Consider the following 24449-nt stretch of genomic DNA (forward strand, 5'->3'; position numbering starts at 1 on the left):
TAAAGAACGCATAACCCAGAACACACGCCTAGGGATTTTGGTCTAATTAGTCTGGAATGAGGCTGGGCATTGGTACTTAAACATTTCTCCATACTGGTATTTTAAAAAATGTGATTTTTACATTCAGACTGGATTGAAAAATCACCCTTATAAGTTGGTTTCTTTATATTTTACATTGCATTTCCCCCAGTTCTGTTCCTCTCCTCGCACCACTCTGGACAAAATATTCATTATGACTTCTGTGTCCTATTGCTTTATTATCTGAAAAGGCTATTTAAAAATGGTGGAGCATCCTTGAGCAGACCTAGTCACCCTTGTGTGATATGGAATCACCAAAGCTTGAAGAAATTTGGTCCGTGTATGTGCCTCAACTTTGCCCATATATTTCCTGTGAAGATGATCAAGATGCAACATGCGAGTTCTCAAAGTGAGGAGATTTCCTGCATGATTCTAAATAATTTTAGATTTTATGTAGTGATCATTTAGCTTTTATTTATTTTTAAAAATTTTTTTATTTCTTTTCAGCATAACAGTATTCATTGTTTTTGCACCACACCCAGTGCTCCATGCAATCCGTGCCCTCTCTAATACCCACCACCTGGTTCCCTCAACCTCCCACCCCCCTAGACCATTTAGCTTTTATTTTTTATTTTTTTAGACCATTTAGCTTTTAAATGAGGAATAGCAAATCAAACTTGAGAATCTACTTTCAATTATATGCTTAATCTTCATGGTTGCCTTTATTTAACTATTTGATAAGAGAATGTTACTCAGTTTCCTTGGAAATATAGGAATATATGCATTTACTGTATTAATTGAAAATGTATTCAGTCTGTTCATCAAAAACAGTAACTACTAAACCTTTGTGTTGCACGTAATGCATATATAAAACTAACTAGGGTGCTTGGGTGTGCCTCAGTCAGATATGTGTCTGCCTCTCAGTGTGCTATCAGTCTGGCTCCTTGCTCAGCCGGGAGTCAGCTTCTCCCTCTGCCCCTCCCCCTACTTCTACTCTCTCTCTCACTCTTTCAAACAAATAAATAAAATCTTTAAAAATAAATACATAAGAACCTGTCCATTTCTTGTTTAATAAGAAAAATGACATCAAATTTCACCCTTCTATATAAAAAAATCAGTGCTTTTTTTTTTCAGATTATAGAAAGAAGAAAGTGAATACTCAATAGAAATTTGTCTTTCCATGTGTCTGCTGGTATAGCTAAGCAGAACTAATAATGTGAAGCGTTGCTGCCATCTGCAGCATGAAAGACGTATTAAAGGCATGTTCCCCAGAAGTATATAACTGGGTTTTGAACTGCTTATTTAAAAAGTAAGAACTGTTCAGTTTCTCTATTAGTCTTTCTATGTATTTTCTACTGCTAGCTTTAAACCTACTTAAAAATGTAATAATGTATTTTAAAACATTCCAAGCATGTGTGAACTTGATATAGGTACCAAAATGAATACTGACATTATATTTGATTATGCTGAAATTAATTTTGAATAAGCAGTTAAATGATAGACTAAAATAGCCTTTATCATTCATTGATACCAGGAAATATTTTCTGAATCTTTTCTGTTTCACAAAGTTTTATAGAAATTACTCCAATAAAATTTAAACTTTTTTTCAGGTAGGTTTTTTTTTTTTTTTCCAGGTTTACCCATTTCTTTCTTAATTGTTATATAGATTAGTAATACAGGTATCCACAAAGAGGACGCCAGAGTTATACTGTCAGGGAATGAAAGATTTTAAGTTGTTGTGTAGATGTTGCTTTCCCAAACAGAGATAGCACATAGTGTTGAAAATATTACTGAGGCCTTAGGGTGATGACAACATTTCTCTCCTAGGTTTCTAAATTCTCTTTCTCTGTATTAAAAAATTGTTCTTTGCCATTTCTTGTCCACTCGTATTCTCACCATAGAAGGTAGCAAAAAATTAACAGCACTGTGAAACTTGTAAGTTACTTAAAATTCCTGAGCATTAATTTTCAGACCTGTGCTTTTGTGCCTATAATAAACATTTTGTTGTGTTGTTGCACTGCAGTTAACTGAGAACTGAGTGTTAGAAGTTGAGCATATTATCTACAACATGCTCATTAATGTTAGCTTTTATGTTTTCTTTAAAAAAAAAAAAGAATTTATTTATTTATTTGACAGACAGAGATCACAAGTAGGCAGAGAGGCAGGCCAAGAGAGAGAGGGAAGCAGGCTCCCCGCTGAGCAGAGAGCCCGACATGGGGGTCAATCTCAGGACCCCAAGATCATGACCTGAACTGAAGGCAGAGGCTTAACCCACTGAGCCACCCGGGCCCCCACAGCTTTTATATTTTCATGAAACAAATCATTTAGTCATGTTTAGTTGTGTCCAAGAAAATAACAAATTTTCATATTTTAAATATCTTATATTTCTATTGTAATTGATCATTATAAACTTGATATTTATAATTAAGTAGAAAATGCCAAGGAAATGCATTTTCAATTATTTTGATAATTTCAATTATTTGATAATTTGGTATTTGGCAGATAGTCATAAAATACTGACTCAATCAACAAAACCTAGTATGATTATCTCCTTTTCTTTGGCAAGATTTTTACTTTGTTTTTTCTCCTTAAAATAAGTCATGGGTTCCTTAAATTACATAAATTAAATTACTTGAATCTGTGATGCCTCAATTGAACCCCTGGACAGATGGATAAGCTATAATACATGTCACTAAGTACAATGATAATTTGCTTTTTGACCAAAAAAGTCATAGCATAAGAAATGAACAAAATCCATTTGTATTCAGCAAATTTTTATTAAAAAGGCCTCTTCTTTTAAGATAATACACAGATTCCAGATGTTAGAAGAAAAAATAAATAAATGAAACAAAAAAGAAAAAAGAAATAAATGTTTATAAAATACATAAAATAAATAAAAGAAAAAAACAGAAGAAAAAATAAAAGTTTATATAAAGAAAAATTGCTAAACTTGAGAACTCAAAATATTATAAACAATAGGTTCTTCCCCCCTCATTTTAATAACCAAACTATAGCAGAATGTTACAATAAGAGTCAATTGTGAAGTATTAGTATTTTATATCATTCACTATGCTTGATTCTCATTTTGATACCAAACAACAAATCTAAATGTATATAAATAAACCTCAATGAATGAGAATTGTAGTGAACTGCTTTGTACACTGCTGGGCTATACTCTGATGCTTCTGATCACCTATCAAAACCTCTCTTTTGTAGGGAAATGCGGGTCACTTATCTAATGAGTTTTAATTTCCTACCTCCAGGATGTATGGATAGGGAAGGATATTCAAGGTTTTTGTTTCTGTTTTGTTCTGTTTTTCTCCAGTACCTGTTGGTTCACTTGGACTCAGTTTCTGAGTTCCGTCTAGCTTGTAAATAATTTTTAATACCACCAAAAGATGCTTTGGTCAAGTATAGACAAAACAGATCGAGGAAAAGCTATTCTTAGAATCATGATGTAGCACTACTATGGGAGGACAGTTGCAGCACAGCTGAGTGGGAAGGGGTGACCTCATTGCCCAGGGCCAGTCTCATTACATGCATCCTCAACTCATGGGGCCTCTTCATTCGTTTTTTGTTTTTTTTTTTAAGATTTTATTTATTTATTTTAGACCTAGAGAGAGATTGAGGTGTGGGCAGAGGGATAGGGACAAGCACACTATCTGCTGAGAGTGGAGCCTGATGCAAGACTCAGTCCTATGACTCTGGGATCATGACCTGAGCCAAAATCAAGAGTCAGAGGCTTAACCAACTGAGCCACACAGGCGCCCCAGGGTCTCTTCATTCTTGATGATAATTACCCTATTTCTAACTCCTTTGTGTTTGTGCTGTGGTCTTGGTGTAGCATTTTTTCTTTCTTTCTTAAGCAACTCTACACTGAACATGGGGCTCTAACTCACAACCCCCAGATCAAGAGTCACGTGCTCCCCTGACTGAGCCAGCCAGGCCCCCTGCTCTTGGCTTGGGATGTTCTCTTGGGTGTTCACTTCCTGACTTTGACCCCACCTGGCCAGGGGGCACACACTCATCTCATACATGGTTATCCACTCTTTAAGAGCTCTAATCTCTCACCCTAAATGCATTAAGTGCTTCCTCTTTTTGTGCCTGGATGTACATTCTTTTATCATTGCACCTGTAACACTGTATTGTACCACTTATGTGAATGGTGTGGCCATTCCTTCAGCTTCCTACAACAGAGACGGGGGCTGGGCAGAAATGGGGACTTATCCTTGATTTGTTAATACTCCTTACATCTCATGTCCAATCAAGTGCCAGGTTTTTTTAATTCCTCTTCTACACTTTGCCTTGCAAGGCTTTGTATGATCTAGCCCCTGGCCACTCATACCTTAGTTGCACAGACTACCTGGATTTCTCAAAGTTGCTCAATAGGCTCTTTCTCTGAGCCCTTGAACTTACTTTTCCTTCTGCCTCGAACTGTTTTTCCACATATTCTAATGAATTGCTGCTCTTTATTCCCCTTTCTCTGCTCAAATGCAACAGTAGCTCCATTTTTCTCTATTTCTCTTTATTCTGAATTACTTTTCTTCATGAAAAAACTGATTGTTCATCATAGCAATGAGTAACAATCAAAACCAGTATTAAACCTGTTTAATCAGTGATTGATTACAAAAGTGCACACATGTATGAAAAAAATTCAGTAACATTCCCTGCAATCTACTTTTGAAAAATCAGGTAATCAGCCACAGCTTTAGTCCAGCGAACATTTTTGAGAGTCAGCCAGTCAGAAACAGTCTTACTCTGGGAAACACATTTCTGTAGCTAAAGGTAACACTCCAGCTTCTATATCTCACACTTTTCCAAAACCCTGTATAAGCTTTCTCCTTTGCTTTGTAAGCTATGTCTTATAAATTCAGCACTCCATTCTCAAGCAAGCAATAAATTCACCTTACTGTTTTAGATATTGAGTGATGGCCTCTATCAGTATTTATGATCACCTACAATTATGTGGTATTTTTTGCTATCTGTTGGTTTATTGTCTATTTGTATTAGTATATAGGCTCCAAGAGGGCAGGCACCTTGTTGGCTGGAACTTCATGCTGGTGTCATGCCTAGTACATAATAACAACATCATAAATATTTGTTGAATGTATCTTTAGAGTAGGAATAATTGCCACTTAGCATAGTATCTCCACTCTCTAATATAGCACCTAGTATATAGAAGGAACTCTGTAAAATATTAGTTAATAAGTGAATGAATACACTCATTGACCATGCATGTTTTAAAATAATTTTTTAGGGGTGTCCTTGAAATAAATAAATAATTATTCAGATCTCTGTGGGTCTATGTATATGTCTTATATACTCAACTCTCTCTTCAGAAGTACACTAGCTGAAAAAATGCCCACTGGCCTATTTGCTATATCCTTTTGGAAGACTTCAAGGAATGACCAAATCAGTATGTTTAAGTCTGCTCTTTATCCCCAAACCAGATCCTCTTCTTGTTTTCTCTGCGTCAGTAAGTGGTGTAAGGCTAGAAATCCCCTTTCTTCCTCAAATCTTCAATTTCCACCCAGTATCAAATAATGGTGATTTTGTCCCCTAAATATATCTTGAATCTGCTCACTCCTTTCCCTTCATGTGAGTGCCACATGTCCTGGCTACCAATAGCCATCACCTAAACTACTTCAGTAACCTACTAATTGGTTCATGAACATCCTTTCGTACACTCTCTCTAATCTAATGTTTAATCATTTAACTCTTTTCTTATGAACTTTCATCAGACACTTTGCTGATGAGACAGAGTCTAGGATCTTTCACATGGCTTCCAGGCCCTGTTCATCCTCGTCTTGTACCATATTCCACCCCATTACCTAAAGTTCAGTCACTGGCCTTCTTCAAGTCACATGAGATTGTCATGTCCTCCTCCTCCCCCATCACAGAACTTTTGCAAATGTTAGCACATAAGCCAAACACATTCTTCCTTCTACTCCACTTATTCTTTGTATATTAAATCTCCATTACTCCCTCACAACCTGACCAAATCAAATACCTCTGCCATACTTAGCACCTTGTCCATCTCCTATAAATACTTATGTTTTAAGTCTAACCTTTGTGTGTGCCATTTTTGGATTAATAATGATCTCTTTGAACTATAAACTCCACCAAAGAAGGTGGTACTGTATTTTTGGCATATGGGAGAGGGCCAGTAGATATTTATTAAAGAAAGAAAGAAAGAAAGAAAGAAAGAAAGGCATTTGAAGCTGGCCATGTCTTTCCTAGTACATCTCAGAGTAAACAGGGTTGGAGCCTGTGTTCTGAGAGGGTAGTGGGGCCAAGGGAAGTTAGTAAGCCAGAAAACTGTAATGTACAGAGGACCTTCCTCATTCTAGAACTACATTTTTTTTTTTTCTGAAAATGTTACTGAAGAGTGAAAGTCTTGCTAGTCTCTCATGGACTCATGTTTGGTGGGAAAGGAAGAAGAAAAAGCACGGAAAACATGTAGAGATCAATTTCACTTTTAATGAGGAAAGGAGATGGGATGGATCTTAATCTGTTGCAGTGGCCAATTCAGGAGCAAAGTACCTCAGCGGGTTTTTGTTATATAATATATAATATAGCCAACTTTGAAATAAATGCTACATTCTAAGAAAGATTTTTATCTTTAGGGAGTCTTGTTAGAAGTAGACACTTTAAACTTTTTACTGATTTAGGATTCATTTCAATATATTTTTTTTAATTCAAATGTTTGCCATGTTAAAATGCAGTATTTATAAGTAGTGTTTTTCTCCTATTTTGTCCCACCATGAGAATGTCGAATGCTGCTGTTTTGACATAAATTAGAAATAAAAAGAAATAGTTTAGAAATAAAAAGTATAAGGGGCACCTGGGTGTCTCAGTGGGTTAAAGCCTCTGCCTTTGGCTCAGGTCATGATCCCAGAGTCCTGGGATCGAACCCCGCATCGGGCTCTCTGCTGGGCGGGGAGCCTGCTTCTTCCTCTCTCTCTCTCTCTCTCTGCCTTCCTCTCTGCCTACTTGTGATCTCTATCTGTCAAATAAATAAATAAAATCTTTAAAAAAAATAAGAAAGAAAGAAAGAAAAAGTATAAGAAGCTATGAATGCAGGTTCATCTTTAAGGAGAAAACTTGGGGAGGGGGAAAGATAGGGTGCCAGGCAGGCTTCCACATACTGCCCGATTTTCCTTTGTTTTTACTGCATTTTGTTCCCCTACCAGGAATTCATATGAAGTGTTGTAATAAGCCCTTAGAAAATGCTGGCTATTTTTCTCCATCTTATTAATTAAGAAGCATAAGCTTTAAAAATGACACTTCCTTAGGTGGCTATGAATAAGTCACACACACATTAAGATAGATCAAGGGGAAGGAGAGGAATCACTGCAGTCACTGCTGCTCTCCAAAGTAACACATGGGAAAGCTGAGAAGGTTGAGAAAGACTATAGGACCAATTTACAGATGCATGGTTAGCATTGAGCAAAGTTAGACACAAGACAATGGCTATCACACACAGGATCGCCATTTGCTTCTGTGACTGTACTGTTCCAACACTTAGGTCCTCCCCGTGACACTGAAAGAATGGATGGGACCACCAAGAGAAAGACTAGGTTTGAAGCATAGTTATTTTTTTGGTGTCAGTGCTTATTAAACTATTTTGCTCTACTAGTGAGACTTTTACAGTTTGTTTCAGCGTGTCAATGAAGGGCACTCTCAGAAAAGGTGATTGGTTTCCTTTCCATCTTCTACAACCTAGAGGCCTGACCCCAGGACTAAATTGCTATTTGTTGGCAGTCTTGGAACTTAACTGACACATCCAGTGTTTTTTCTAGATGAGAGATTTCTAATTCCAAACAATTAACTTAGTAACAGATACTTGGAACACATTTCTGTAACCAAGTGGGGGATTGTGTGGAGTTTCTTTAAACATCTTTCTAAGTGGATAGAAATTTGGGTAGTATTTATATGACTCTAAATTAGAGTCCAAATGGCTACATGTTGCTTTGCTTAAAAAAAGTCTGTTTCCTCATTTTGGAAAGGGAAAAACTATAATCATTCTTAAAAAGAAATTCTAAAAATTTCTTCTTGTGTGGGCTTTGGAATGAATAGATAACTAGATATAGTTCTCTAGAGGACTCCAAAAACGTTAAAGCAGAAGGCCTTAATTAATTGAGTTGACTATATGCCCTGACTTCTGCATTTGCCTCATGTGTTAAGGTTTTATTTCTTTGTTTTTGTTTGCTTGTTTTTAAGTCACAGAATTGTGCAGTTTTCAGAGCCTTACATCCCTTTCTTGACTGAACTCACTGTAAACAGATAAAGTTCCTGCTCTGTATCACTGCTTTTGCTAACTGAGAAGTCTCTTTATATGCTTATTTAAATCTCCGGTGTGCATATGTGTTTACAGCATACTTTGGTTTATAAATATTGACTTCCTTTTGGAAATATTAGTTCCTTACCACTAGAACAAATTGATTTCATCTATCTCACTCCTCATCTTTAAGCATATTACTTATCCAACTTTCAGCTTTTCTGATATAAAGTAAAAATGTCTCACTACAATAAGATTAATAAACAAAGTCAAAATTCTGCTTATGAAAAAATATTTTAGAAATCCAGTCTCTTTGATTAGTAATCAGCCTTAGTACCAGAAAACTTCAAAGTGTTCTCTAAACATTGAATTTTCATCAGTGATGCTGCAAGCCTTACTTCTCATCTTTCATGTTTACCCATGCAATAAAAAGAAGAATGACAACCTCTCAAAGCAACACTGTGCTTGGCCCAGTAATCTTGCCATTAGCTATCATGCATATACAACGAGATAATTGCTTCATTACATTATACTTTAATAAATACAATAATTAACATTTGTTACCAAAAAAAAGCAAATATGCAAACCATTTAGAAATGAAATCCAGAGCCCAAGGGATTTCTAGAAGAAAATGAAAAAGAGTTAGACAGCGTCAAATATAGAAATCTTCAAAGGGAAAGAGATCATTTAAAGTTTACCTACTGAAATAGGTTCTTGCATATTTTATTGTTTTTGTCATCTTGCTTGTTATAATCCAGCCAGTGAATGTTCAAAGAACATAAAATCCTACAAATAAATAAAGTGTATATGAGTACATTTACAGAAAGGCAACAATTAAGACCTGGAGTCTCACATGTAAGCTTTGATTATATAATGCAATTATGTTTCCCAGAGGTGTTGCAGCAACATGCGATTTAGCAGTAGGAGGAAAATAAAACAGTTTTAAGCTCAATGATACTTTCTAGTTTTCAGAATACAAGCTACTTGGAAGTCTTATCTGAATCAGCAGGGTATCATCAGCCAAAATCTTGGGGGATCAAGACAGTGCAGGCTTTGCAGGGCATTGTGTCAGTGCAGGACGTTGCAACAGACACTGACTCTTGAGCAAGTATTACATACATCATCAAGGACTATGTGGTTAGTAACTAGGTAGTCATCTCAGAAGTACTGAAAACTGTAACAGGAGGATTTTGAGAAGGGGTAGTTAGAGCTATGGGTTGTGGAATGGTAGCATCAAATGAGAGGAGACCAAACATTAGGTTAGTACTTGTGAATCTTGCTGTTTGGATCAGTGAATATTCTCCCATCAGCACTTTTCCAAAGGTCTCTCTGTCAGCACAAGGTAACAAAATGGGGACAGCATTTAAAAATTAAAAATATAATTCTTCCTATCGAATTATATGTAGAAGTAAGTAATTTATCTTGGAAATACATGAAAGAAATTGTTTTAAAAGCTATATTGCACCCCACCCCGCAAAAAAAGAGGAAAAAAGAAATGTCTGGGAACATTCAGTATTCTCAGTAAATCTACTTCTCTCTGAGACAATGGAGTTAAAAATTTATTTTTTTGATGACTGGGCTGTTATCTGAATAAGAGCTTCTCCAATTTATAGTGCATAGCAAATTGTTAATAATACATTTTTACTGTCAGCCTGTTAGATAATATAAGTGGGTAGGGCAGATTAAATATGATCTGTTTTTTAAATATAAACATTAAGTGCATAGCTTAATCAGAAAGGCCAAATTAAGGTGTTGGAAAAAGAGCCATGTGTGTGTGTGTTGTGTCTGTGTGTGTGTCTGTGTTTGTCGGTGTGCATGCATGTTTGGAGGGATTGGTGTTGCAGTGCTGAATGATCAAAAATGGGAAAGGTGAGCAGGAAATGGAAAATTAAAAGCCCTGTCACCCGGATATAGAGGAGAATAGGAATGGAAGAAGTATTAGGTCACAGGCAAGACTGACTGGAACTGGTTAGATTTATAGATGCAAATGGGAATTGAGGGTAAGTGACTACTTAGTAAGTATAAAAACCTAGCACTACACATATACGAATTTTACCTTCTACCAATGATAGGGAACCAAAATAAGTTTAATTCCTGGAAAAATATATATTCTGTATTAAACTCTAAGTATCTATCAGCAATGTCACTAGGGAATTACTTTTAGTTAATCTATTTCCCAAGTGTCTTTAGAAAAAGCTGAGTAGATAGAGCCATTTTTTCCTCCACAACAGCACACATTAACATAACCTTAAGATTTAGGATCCTAAAATGCTGAAGAACAACAAAATATGAGAGAAAGAATGTAGGTTTTTTTAAAAATTCCATGACTTTTTGCAGAGCATTGACAATGATATACAATGAGGGAGATATTAGAGGAATAATGATGAACAGGAGATGGCCAAGCATTTGGCACAGGTATCACTTGAATTCTGTTCTCCTGTCACTAATCTCCACACCAAGAAGAAAATATTTTTAATGGAGTTTTAAGTTAGAAAAAAAGGGACAAAGACATGATATCTCTGTAATAATGGAAGCTGATATATATTAACTCACCCCATTGAATCCATGTATCCATGTTTATATTGGAAGGGCAAGACAGCTGTTCTTTTCACATTCTGAATGTCACTTAATTCATTGTTAAACAATGAAATGGTCCTGAACTTTACTCAGGATAAATAATGTGCTATTTACATATTTTTCAGTGAAAGTGAAAATGAGTGAAAAATATCAATTGGAATTGAAAGAGAAGGGTAACTAAGGTTTTGAAGAAACGGTGAATAGGATGTAGCAGGGCACTAGTTCTTGAGGGAGAGGGTGTATGAGGGCCAGTGGAGAAGGGCCAGTGGAGAAGGGCTGCCTATTAGAAATGCCTGAATTCTGACTTCTGAAGACTTGGTCCCAAATTAGCCTTCTATGCATAATCCTCCTTGGGGGTAAAAGTGATGCTGTGTAAAATGAGATTGGCTCCATACTGATTAACAAGAAAAGGGAAATAAATCACTCATACTCTTTAAGACCATACTTACAAAGAGAAAACAAGCACCTATCATCGCTGCTTTGACTGTTACATCTAGATCTGCAGGAACATGAATTCCGAAGTTGTCAGCATTGGTGAAGACATCATTGACAAAACCTGACCAGTATTTTGAAATCTTCCCAATTGTAAGCTTTTCATTAATGGTCTTCACCTTTGAAAAGAAAATAAGAGATCTTAAATCTAAGAGTGAAACAAATGGTTTTAAGTATGTTTGTTTCAAGAGAGAGATGAATTATTTTATTTATCATCAGTGACAATTCCATGTCATTCATTCCTTTATAGAAGCCTAAGTTTGTAGACTTAACTTTATAGTTCACTCTTCAGGAATATTGCTTTTCTGACAGTTGTCTAATTCATCCTAATTCCTTTTTTTTTCTTTTTGTATGCAGATTGAGAATATAATAGCTATAAATAATCAAAGCCAGGCTACCACAAGATGGCAGCAGGTACATAGACTCAATTACATGGTCTAACCTTGAAGGTAATTCCATTACCTGAGGTCCAGATTTCAAACCTGAATTCTTCAATTATAAAAAAAAAAAAAAGAAAATATTTTTGATAAAGATTTTAGATAAGATTTTTAGAAGAAACTTCTAGGTATAATTTGTAAACTTTTTAAAAAAAAATATTTTGTTTATTTAGTTAACAGAGAGAGAGAGATCACAAGTAGGCAGAGAGGCAGGGAGGAAGCAGGCTCCCTGCTGAGCAGAGAGCCAGACGCGGGGCTCGATTCCAGGACCCTGAGATCATGACCTGAGCTGAAGGCAGAGGCCTTAACCCACTGAGCCACCCAGGCACCCCTAATTTGTAAACTTTTAAATTTTTCTTGCTAAGATCTTATAACTACTAACATACTTAAATATTATCAGCCATTGCTTAATCTCATTTTTATATTATACTAAATATTTACCAGGTCATTCCTTTATTACTAACTCCAAGTCCTATTTTTCACTAAAAAAGAAAAATCCTCTGGGCAAATATATCACACAGGAAATGCAGTTTGACATAAAAAATCTATAGTCCTTCTCAACTAGAAGGCATCTACAATTAAACTTTATCAACTATTTTGCTTGCTCTGATTCTCGTGCAAAGGCTGAAAGTGATTCAGTATAACCTTTCACTTTCAGTATGGTGAGAGAAGATAGAAAATAGAGAAAGTTACTTAGGACATTCATTACTACATTTACTAAAACTTTTTAAAATTTTTTAAAAAACATTTTATTTATTTATGAGCGAGAGAGGATGAGAGTGAGGGATAACACAAGCATTGGGAGGGGCAGAGGGAGAAAGAGAAGCAGATTCTCCACTGAGCAGGCAGCCTGACCTGGGCTCAGGCTCAATGTGGGGCTTGATCCCAGGACACTGGGATCAGGACCTGAGCAGAAAGCAGATGCTTAACTGACTGAGCCACCCATGCGTCCCAATACTAAAATTTTCAAGTCATAATCATAGGGCATATTTTTATCCTTTAGTTTTTTTTTTGTTTTTGTTTGTTTGTTTGTTTGTTTGTTTTTTAATTTGAGAGAGAGAGAGAGAGAGAGCACGGGGAGGGAAAGAGAAAGGGACAAGGAGACTGCCCACTGAATGAGGAGGTTATCCTTAGTCTTAGGAAAGTCATGCTGTCCTTTTAGAGTGGAGTGGAGTTAGAACAGCTCACTTTGCAGAATTTACATCATATTCTGGGTGAACAGTGTTCCCTGAAGTCCCTCAAACTGAACGAACATCCTAGGTGGGATATACATGAATATGTAAAGAGAGAAGGAATGAATAGCAAATATACCCTTTAAATTCAATCTGTTTTGCCTAAAATGTATTTCTAGGAAAAGCAGTTAAGATAGCTCATATTCTTACAACCAAATTTGAAACTTCCTATTTTTTTTTAACATTGCGTTTACACAAATACGTTTATGTAAGCGTAGATTATTTTACAAAATGAAGCTAGCAGGTCTTCTGGCCATAGCTTCTAAATTAGTGATATTTTAATGGAATGTGATTTTTAGATGAGATCTGAACTGGGATATGTAACTACCAGAGCTACAGGAAAGAAGATATAATTTACGGTGATTCTAAACTATATGTATTTGCTTTGTACCATGGGTGCTGTAATACCACACACATCAAAAAGTTTTAGCATGTTTTTTAAAAAAAATTCTTAATATCTCTCAAATTATGAGTTATTATTGGCATGTAGAATATGGACTTATTACATTATTTCACAAGTATATTGTCTTCTAAATTTATTTCAGAGATATTTCAGGATTTGAATATCTTAAAATTGAATTATGTGGCAAAAAATCAGGACCTAATTGAAAACATCCTTCATTCTGTCATCCATACCTCAAAATCCACATCGCCAAAACAGCCACATGGTGCACAAGGACCAACAATCTTCAAAATATCTTCTTTGTTTGCATTTTGGATTGTGAATTTAGGCAGAAAGGGGTCCCACTTCTGTGCAACATAACCAACTATAGTACCAGGAGGGGCTTGGATTTCTAACTGTAAGAAGAGATAATAATAAAATAAGATTTTTCTAGGGTTATTGTATTTTAATTTTAAAATGTCAATTTACTTCTAAAACAGTAACTTTTATACAATTATTTTTGTATTCTACAAACTATTCTGAATATCTGCTATAAGGAAACACAGCAGTGGATTTTTTTCCCATTATTTTATAGAAACAAAGAAATGCACTCTCTAGATATGCTTGGCATTATTCACTGAAGGTCCATGTCTTTAATCTTTCTTCCTTGAAGAGAACCTATCCCAGAATTGTCTTCTGACCCTGGACACTGGCTTCTTTGCCATTTTTGTTCTGAGTGTGGCAGTTGGTCAGGCACTGAAGCTGTTTCCCATGAGGTATTTCCAATCTACTCCCTCTCCTGTGTTGCCACAACACACATGTATTTTTATCCCTCACTTACCAATTATTAGCTATTCATGATTGTTTTCCCTTCAGGCTGTCAACTTCAAGCTTCTCTGTGTTCAATTAAAAACAAATGCTTCTTGTGAAGGTACCGTTTTACATACCAGTTTGATTTCTGTTTCACTTCTTCCAAAGCGTTACAGACTAACAATTGCATTTTCAGGCTTTACTTTAGTATTTTACCCCATTACCTTCATTTCCTTAATTTCTTTATTTTTCATCATATTGTACTTCAACATATTTATGTAGTCAAATCAAATCCATTGTGAAATAAACTAGAGGTGGGTAAAAATAATGAAAATTGTTTGCTTTTAAATCAAACCAACTCTTATAATCTGTTTACCTTTTGTCTTTTTTTAATTTATTAAGTTCATAGTCTTATGTGTATGCATTTGGTGTTCTTGGATCACCAGAGGTGGTTTCAATGAGCGTGCTTAGAATTATGTAGATCTGACTGGTTAAATCACTAAGTTGTACAGCTGATGGTAATGTAAAATTGTGTGTCAATTATACTTAAATTTAAAAAAAAAAACATTGAAAAGAAAGAATTATATAGATTTGTTCTGGGGTCATTTTTAAAACAACTGGTTTGATTTTGACCACATTTTTAAAAATGATTAATGGGTATCAAGGTACACCTTTTCATTTATGTGACATTGGACTACTATAAAATAAAACATCAATTATCAGAAACTTTCAAACAGATATATTATACTGACCATACCATCTTAGAGCATATTAAATCTTAAATATCCTCAGTAGGAGGATGAAGATTTGGACTCCATGTATGACTACCTTCTCCATTTTATCACTTAACCAGGCAACTGCCTATAAATAGTTGGAGAATTAGTTTCAATATGTATTGCAAGAAACTTCCTCAGTTCACCCCCATTCATATTAATATTTATTTCTCATCATGCCAAGTAGAGTACTTAAACATAGGTCTTCAATAGAAAAACTGTTTTTTTTCCTTTTTTTTTTAGAAACTGGGCTTTGAATAAGGACAGTGGATCAAGCCCCATTCATAATATTTCATGGATGTGTAAGTTACTTCCAATGTCTAAGCCCCAGTTTTCTCAGTTGCTAAATGTGGAGAGTAAAACGTATTCTTTCTAGCTGATACAGATGTTATGGTATCAAAGAGAATAAGGTAAGTGAATGTTCCATATTGACTTAACTGCATTATGTCAATGAAAGTTATTATTGTAGATCTATTAGATAATGATGAAAATCTATTATATATTAAAATAATTAAATGATTCCCTTCAGAACAATAACATAGTCTTTGTTCCCGTTCGAAGTTTGTCATAAATGGCTGAATGGGATAGGAGATTCTGTATGAAAAGTAATACCTAACCAAGAGAACACTTTGGAAGGGTTTGGTATTACTCAGCCCTTTCTGAACTTTGCTACAGTCAGAGAATGCAAAGGGTAGATTTGCTTAATGGTGGATCTCATAGATGTTAAAATTATGTGCCTAATAGACAGATTCAAGAGGATGTGTTCTATTTATGTGACACATTAGCTGTCTTTTCCCATTCACCAGAAGCCATTAGAGTTTTTGGTTGGAAACAAAACAAAACAAAACAAGACAAAAACAAGCTAGTGAATCACCAAATCCTTCAGCTATTCTGCTCTTAAAGGAGCAACCTACTAAATCAAACAGTCCCAAGGTGAATTGCCTCATGGCCCCAGATGGATGTCATTTATTAAATATTTGTTAATCTTTTCAAACGTAGAAAAATAAAAGTACACATCCAGCCCATGACTAACCTCTTGCAGGTAGCAAGGGCACCAGCAGCTGTTACACCTCAGAGGCCTGTGTACTGTAATCACCTCCCGACCTGAGTTATCCGTGATCTTTAGACTGCAAGATCGCAGCGTGGAACAGAAGGTACGATTAAAGCAGATGCTTTCCTCCACTGCAAAGTAAATTCTTTGTCCCAGGCTGTTTTTAATCTCATATTTGTTGGAAGTCTCAGTGCCAAGTATCACTAAGGGAGGAAAAAATAATTCATCAAAACAATGCTATTGCCTAGTATCATATATTTAAATAAGTAAAGAAAAGAAAACGGAGTCACTGACTAATTATTAACTGTATGGTATCTTCTCCATGCAAATCTATTTCCATGCTCTAAAATTTGAGGGCTTAGCTATGGAAATCAAAGTACTGAGAACAAAGCTTTGCAATGATTAAATTTTGATTCCAGATATATGACCTACTTGGAACACATAGTGCCGCTTTTCAACTGAAGAAGCAAGTCTGAAAAGAATTGAATCCTAAAATGATCCTTCTATCATTGCTGTGGAATTTACTGGGACAACTCACAGCATAGTAATGGTTTTGTTTTAGGATCTATTTGGCTGTATATCTACAGCTATGTGCCATCCTGCCATCTGCTTATTACAATTTTGACATATTTTAGATATGTATAGAATATTAAGAATAAAAAATACTCAAGCAATCTGTATTCAGTTAGTCATCATTGTAAATCTGTGTATTGTTAAATAACAAGCCATTTGATGAATCACTGATTCAGTGATAAAACATTGGATTTTGTTCGATGGGTTTCTGTTATTTATTTTTGGTTTTGTTTCAAGTTTTTATTTAAATTCTAGTTAGTTAACATGCAGTGTAATATTAGTTCCAGGAGTAGAATGGGTTTTTGTTATTTAGTTTCAAGCTTGATTTCCATTTCTGAAATTACTAAAAAAATAAATTATTTACAAGCATGGAAATGACCAGACATCTTTTATTATTTTAAAATAAAAATAATGTTAGATCCCTGATAACAATATTACTAAAGACTTGGAGAGTTTTATGCTTTTATGTTTATCTGTATCAGACTAACAATTTGCTTTCCAGTATTTATTTTAAAAAGTAGACCTACTGATCTTTTTAATTTAATTTTATCAACATTTAACTTAATTGTTTATGGTGTATTTAAATGTAACAAAATTTCTGAAGCCTAAAATATTTTTAACAGTTTTAATAAGTATAGAATATAACATACTTACTTCCAAGAAGCTCCACCTGCTGGTGTATAATTATCAGGTCTAACTGTAAAGAATGACATAAAGGAAATAAAAAGCATTACATCACACTTTGAAAAGCTTTGGAGATATTACTATCAACCTATTTACCACATGAAATTCTGTAATTTTCATATTCTTTACTAGGAAGTGGTTGAAAACAGCTCACATTTTATAATGAAAACGGTATCTTTTGTATTCAAGTAAAAATAAAAAAATTACAAGAGTTTTGAAAATTCCAAGGCAGAATTGCCCAGAATAAGAATAAGAACTGTGGTTAACTCTGTGTTCTTTCTGTGATAAAGGGATAAAAGAGTAACTGTTAGAAATAATACTTGAAGATTTTTAAGCAGTCTCTAAATAATTATGCCTAAAAGTGTTTTAAACTCATTTTTTTAAACTCATTTTTTAAAGCAATGGTCTGAATGTCTGTCTCCCCTCTCCATCCTGCCTAAATCCTCTTTCACTCTCAACTCATTCCTCACAGAAATAAAATGTCTTTGTTAAAGCTGAGAGAGATCCTTCTATAAATTGTTCTCACTCATACCTTCCTCTGGATGAGAAAAAAAAAACAACCACAAGAAATCCTATTGATGCCTACAAAATATCCATTTAAGCAGAATAAGTTTTGCCACTAACAGCTGACATAATAAAATCTGCTTTATGTAATTAAAAATGAAGTTAGCTTACAGAGATAAAGTAACCATAGATAGTTAAGAAATAACTATATTTAAAAGTATACAATGCAAATATTTAAAGGAAATACTAAAATATGTTCTTGGAATGAATTTTATTTTTCGCTAAGGTAAATTCATGAACCATGAAGACCATTGTCTTCTCCAACACTTCATGTTCTATTTTGCCTCTGAATTTTACTTTATTCTCCCTTAACATTAATAAATTCCCTGGTAACCATTTAACTGAAATGTCATTAGTAATATTTGGTATTGATTGGGCATCATAAACCCAGAAAATCTGAAGTTACATTACTTCCTATATTCTCCTTGAATATCCTGAGGTGTAGGTAAAACTAATGCCTCATCCTCTATTTAAATCTTATTATTCCTAAGTGAGCTCATGTAGCCCTTTTTTTTAAGGTTCACAAAAAATATTTTCCATAAATAATTTATGATTTAAGAGGTTCTAAAACCTATTTTAACAATAATGACAATTTTTGAATATTAGAATCAATATTTTGTAGTGTATTATTATTAGTTCTGTTCTCTTTTGAGGCAAATGGAGAGTTGAGAGAAGAGAAAAGTTCAAAAAGGATATCCACGATTATTTAGCAGTGGGTCCGTTAGAGGTAACTTAGGTATGGAGAAGAACTATGGGGGCAAGACTGAAGTTTGAATCCAAGAACTTTAATGTTAGTGGCATCGATCAAGTTTTAGTCTTGAAATTTAGAGACTATCAATTGAGATCCACTGCACATTGGGAAGGAAAGTCGTACCCCTCTGCTTTTTAATAATAGTAGCTGTTTATTTAGTGGCTACCGGGAGGTAGTCACTGTGGTAGATATTTTGACATAGTGTTTGATTTAATCCTCATAAAAACTCAGAGAGGTAGACATCATTACATTTTATCCATGAAGAAACAATCCCAGAGGGAGTAAGTAGTTGGCCCAGGATCGTAGAGCTTGTAAAATTGTTGGGCAGGGATTTAGACACAGATCTTACTACCTGCCACCCATTTTGATGTGCTTTCTACTCTGTTGTTGTATTGGCATCACTAAACTCATCTTAGGAACTGGGATAAGCAATTCTTAAGTGATACTGTGGAACTTCTGAGTACCTTTTCTTCCTAGTTTGTCTACCCTTATACATGCCCCAATCTCTGTGATAATATTTGATTTGATCTATCTCTGTGAGCAAAGCCCCTGGATTTGAGGGTCTTGTTTTGTTCTTGTAGTTTCCTTCAAGTAGTCCTGGGCTCTTCTAAACTATGGTCCAAATGAGTCCTTTCCCTCCTTGGCTATTAAATAATGGGCTAGGAATTGTTGGCAACTTTAGACAGATTGGATCATATATTCAAGTATCAGGGCAAGTAAAGCACTGAAGTATGAAAACCATAGAGTGAAAATCTAATGAAAGCTTTGGATATATAGCTTAAGAATAAATTCTCATATATGATTTATCAGGTTTACAGGTAGCAGTGATTCCATTAAATATATGTACTTCAAAATAAATTGGATCTACACATGTGTCTTTGTAGAATTTAACTCACTACTTCTACCTCCAGGTAGGTGACTAAATTCTAATAATTATCATTTGACACTAATAGGATAAAATGATATTGACTTATGAATATGTTAATCCAGAGAGAAATCTCTAGTTTATTCTTAGGTTTAGCTCTATATGAATGGTGTAAATATACACACACATACATAGATATACATTCATATATATACATGTACATATATCATGTGTATATATGTATTTATGTTTATATACATACCTGAAGTTTTATTGTCAAATTGTTAATGGAAACAAGATTTTCATTAGTCATAGGATGGACTTGATTAAAGGAAAATAAATGAGTTTTTACATTTTAACTTTGATTTTTTTAATTTAGAAGGATTTTTTCATATATTTTGTATGTTTTCCTGTTTATTGAAGGATGTACTATTTTCAAATATTCATTATCTATATATATATATATCTTACAGACTTGTGGTATAAAACATTTAAAATGCTCATTTATCCTGTTATAAGTACACTGCTTTAAAGTAAGCAAGTGTTCTTTTAGGATAAGGTGAATAAATTACCCTTCCCTTTGAAATAAACTATTCACCAATTTGTGGCCTATTTTTATTTCCTGAAAAAGATTACCAAAGGTATATGTCTGGAAAATTGACTTCATTTTAGAACTGAAGCCAGTGGGTTCATATCTCTATTTATGGAACGTAAAAAAAGAAATGTATTCATGTCAAGCATCTGGCTCTGGGTGTGTCATCATTCATGGATGGAAGAAGAATATGTGATGACCATATGTGATCATCAAACCTCAGCCCTCTGGCACTGGTATATGACTTTTATACTTGGCAAAACCTTGTCTGACAACATTCCCAAACAGCTTGCAGCAGTTAATCAACTCTAGTCAGCTATTACAGCTGATCCTTTCTGCAGATGGAAGATGGTAGGTTAGCTTTTCCAGCTCTTTTACATATCTCCCTGAGCTCTCCAGTCTCTGAAGTACATTTGTCTGCCAGTGGGTTTCTGGAGAAGGCATCTGCAATTATAAACATTTTCCCAGGAACATATGCTGCTTGCAGCTTAAACCCTATCAGGCATAGCAGAAATCTCTTGTACCTTAAGGGAATTAACACAGAGATTTGATTTTGATAAAGGAGATAGACTTTATAGTTTGAAAGAATGCCAAAGAAACTGAAAATAGCAGCAGATGTGCTGACATCTCAATATTAGCGTATTTCTAATCTTTTGCAGGATAAAATACAAAAGCAACATATATATATATATGTGTGTATATATATGGCTCTTTATGTGCCACATAATTCAGATGATGGTATTTCTTGATTGATTTATTATAAGGATTGAATCACTGCTCACCCTCCAATGACTATATATAATACTAATATAATCTTTTAAGCAAATCAGCCTGGAGATGAAACAGTATCAAAGACAACGATGTTAACTTGGTAATTTGCTTTCCCTTGCCTTTATAGCTACCTTTTGAGATTCAGTTGAAGACGCTGAGTTCTCAGATCATTACTGATGTCTCTCCTGTGTACTTAGATCCTTAACAACCTTTCTCTCCTCTACGCACCTGCACACATTATGATGGTGTGTTTATCTGGCTTTAGTACATAGCCTTGCCCTTTTTGTCAACATTTTTTGCAAGCCGATTAGGTTGCAGAATGTTTAGGTGAGAGAGCCTAGGTTTTATGCTTTTTATATGTCTTGATGATAGCAAGTACTCAATAAATATTCTTTAATTAAATAGCTGTAGGTGACTAGATGTGTCAGACAATTCCTTGAGGATACATTTGCTTATACCTTGAGCAATGAGCAAAAGGAGGATAAATGTGCTAAACAGCTCCATCAAAAATGTTTAGTGTCATCACTCTGCCAAATAAATAAGGATAATAGAAGTAGGAATAAAAAAGAATACATTTGTTTCTAAATAATAGAGATAATTTTTTTCATAATTTCATAATTTATACTGCTTTTCTCATTTTGGTAAGTGATTCGTTGAAGTTCTTCAACTGTGGTTGAAAAGCAAGAAACCAAGTCTGTATTCATTTTAAGGGGTAAGCGTGTGTAGAAATAAAGAGATAAAAACACCTGGCTTAAATATTCTAGACCAGGAGGGAGACTGCCTGGTGGAGGGAGAGCTGGCTGCCACACTTGGTTCCCTGGGTTGGGAAGTGAGACCTGAAAATTGTGGTCAGGGTCTGGAGCTCCAGGAAGAAAACCAGGCAAACCTCTACTTCTTTGGTTCTGCGCATCTGCAAAAGAATGAAAATCTCAGCCCATATTTAAATTTAGGCCATTTCATTGAGGTTTTTCTCATAGTATTTGTTACTTCTGAATTCAGAGGGTCAATAATCTCCTGAGTTTTCCCTACTTACGGTTGCCTTCACTTAACCCCTAAGCCAGAGAAAAAAGGAATGCGGAAGACAGCTGATAGAAGTTGTATGAAAATATTGGCAAAATAAATTCAGGCAAAATAAATGATTCCACAAAAATATATTTTTAAAAGCAAGTTAAACTGTTCAAAGAGCTGAAAAATTATAAACTTCAAAAGGAAAATAAATGGTAAAAAGAACTAGATATTCTCTACTCATAAAAAGATAAACATAGATAACAGTTTTGAACCATAATGACCAGTTTCAAGGCATATTCTCCCTTCTTCAGATACTATGAGGGTACCTTGTAATTGCTGAGAATATTTTGTCTCTTTTTATCAATCCTACTGTTGTGTCTAGGTTTAATTCAGTGGTCCTTACTCTTTAGGCTCTACCACAACCACCTGGAAGTCTTGTTAAAAGACAGATTCCTGGGCCCCACTCCAGAGTTTCTGATTCAGGAGTTGGCAGGAGTGAGGCTTCAGAATTTGCATGTCTCTTAAGTTCCCAGATGAGCTAATGCTGCTTCTCTGACCGTATTCTTTGAGAACTAATGGGTTAATTCTACATACTAGGAGAACATTCAAACTAATTTATGAGCTTAAGGACAGTATAATATCTAAGGAAACTTTGATTTCCCAGTATTTTGTATAAAAACATCCAAACTCTTTTGACAGTGTGAATCCCTTCGTAGCTTACTTAATATTACAAACAAGAAAATATTTACAGAATTCTAAAATGTTTGGTTTTGATTTTTAAATCACCTGTTTTCTATATTATTTCCAGGTAAAAATGTTCTAATTCTACTTATCTGCTAGATTAAAATATAGATATTTGCTATTTATCCTGCATTAGTCCGGAAACTGTAGAATTATGCATAAGATGTAATAATGTGTAGAAAAATCTTCTTTTTTTAAAAAAAATCATAAATTACTGCCTTTCTACTATCACTTTTCTTTTTTCTTTTTGCATGATTGCCTTTTAGATTTCTCCCTCATTAGATACTATTTTTTTCAAAGACTATCAGAGTTTTTATTCCTCATCTTTATTAATCCATAAATTATTGGAGTTCTCACAGTTGCATTCATTTAGTTTGATAATACTATGCTGTCTTAGATTGAGTGTAGGTATGGGTCAAGATCTGTGATAGATATTTTCAAATATTAGAGGGACCATTATGAAAACAATTCACACTATTCTAAAGACATATGAATGGGAAGGACAAGAAAAAGGGTCTACTATAAGGAGAAGTTTATAACAGCTGCACAGAGATTTGAGTAAGTACTCTCATTGTACTTATACTAAAGATAGAGTGACATCTATATAATTCACAGTAGATTAGAATGGTTTATCTCTCCCGAATTCATGTTAGTTGTGTGTATGTGGGGGTGTATTTTCCAGAATTTTTAAATCTCTAAAAAATAAATTTGAAGAAAGGGCTGAGTTTCCTTTGGTGATAGTAAATCCCCCACTATTAAGAGAATTCAAGCAGAGCTTCAATGAGTTCTTGGAGAGGAATAAAATAACAAAAAAGCCAGAACAAACTGGTGGAAGGAACATGGGCATCCAAGTAATGGTCCTTTGGACATTGACATAAACCATTTGTAGTAATAATCAACTCATTAAGTTTGTGTATACATGTAGTGTTAATGAGAAACAATTGCCAGGTGATTCATTTATTTATTTAACCTTCAGGTTGCAGGAGTGGATGAAGACAGGTGTTTAAGTTTTTATTGATCTGTGACATTTAGAATTTGGACATGCTTTAGTGTTAGGACCATAGGGAAAAAAAAAACTTATCATTTGGCCTCATTAAAATAGAGCTCCATATAGGGGCGCTTGGGTGGCTCAGTTGGTTAAGCTGCTGTCTCTTCACTTCTGTATGTGCTATGATCTCAGGGTTTGGGATCAAACCCCACATTGGGGCTCTGTGCTCAGGAGGGAGTTTGCTTCAGGACTCTCCCTCCCTCTGCCTTCCCACCCTTGTTCTCTCTCTCTAAAATAAATAAGTAAATCTATAACTAGATAACTAGTTATAAATAACTAGATAAATAACATAGAGTTCCACACCAATATTAGCAGTTTGCTTCTCCACAGGACCCATCCTGAACTTCTCAGATCTGGGCAGACAAAAAGCATAGGGGCTCAAGTACTCCTCCTCTTGGAGAAGTGGAGAAGTGCCCTGAACGGAACCTCCATCAACAAACTGGGGAGGAAGACTGTGTAACACCATGTCTAATTTGGGAGAGGACCCAAACGGCAAGGTTAACTGGAAATAGTAACATGGAACAAACAATTCTTTCTTTAGCTTAGTGCCAAGAGCACTGTTGTCATTGACTTTCAGAGAAAAATAGAGGTCAATTTATGATCTAGAGAGAACCAGTTCCTAATGATAAAATTTAAGATAGAAGTTCATCCTGGCTGTGAAGGTGTATGACTGTTGACCAAAAAGGGGACTTTATGGGATGCCAGAAATGTTCTATATTGTAATTTTATTGGTGGTTACACAAGCGCATCCTTGTTTTAAAAAAATCATGAACTTAAGTTTGATGCTCTTTATGCAGTG

General features: G+C 34.8%; 1 protein-coding gene across 1 annotated transcript; it reads right to left on the reverse strand.

Annotated features, from left to right (window-relative positions):
* Positions 1-8985: 8985 nt before the first annotated feature.
* On the reverse strand, positions 8986-24116 carry PLSCR5 (phospholipid scramblase family member 5). The gene is made up of 7 exons (XM_045088120.1): positions 23954-24116; positions 21600-21781; positions 17281-17323; positions 16036-16256; positions 13674-13835; positions 11326-11487; positions 8986-9085 (listed from the first exon to the last, which is right to left on the reverse strand). The coding sequence occupies exons 1-7, from the start codon at positions 24114-24116 to the stop codon at positions 9047-9049; spliced, it is 972 nt and encodes a 323-aa protein (XP_044944055.1). The 3' UTR covers positions 8986-9046.
* Between the last annotated feature and the right edge of the window lie 333 nt (positions 24117-24449).

The sequence above is a fragment of the Mustela putorius genome, unplaced genomic scaffold (genome assembly GCF_011764305.1).
Source record: "Mustela putorius furo isolate JIRA1106 unplaced genomic scaffold, ASM1176430v1.1 tig00003834_pilon_pilon_pilon, whole genome shotgun sequence".
NCBI classification, from domain to species: domain Eukaryota; kingdom Metazoa; phylum Chordata; class Mammalia; order Carnivora; family Mustelidae; genus Mustela; species Mustela putorius.

Coding starts and splice junctions, on each gene's coding strand:
- PLSCR5 (XM_045088120.1), bottom strand. CDS start 24,116: ATGGTGTTACACAGTCTTCCTCCCCAGTTTGTTGATGGAGGTTCCGTT. Junction 17,324..21,599: donor GTCTAGAATATTTAAGCCAG/GTGTTTTTATCT, acceptor CATTCTTTACAG/TTAGACCTGATAATTATACA. Junction 16,257..17,280: donor GCAGGTGGAGCTTCTTGGAA/GTAAGTATGTTA, acceptor TTCCTCCCTTAG/TGATACTTGGCACTGAGACT.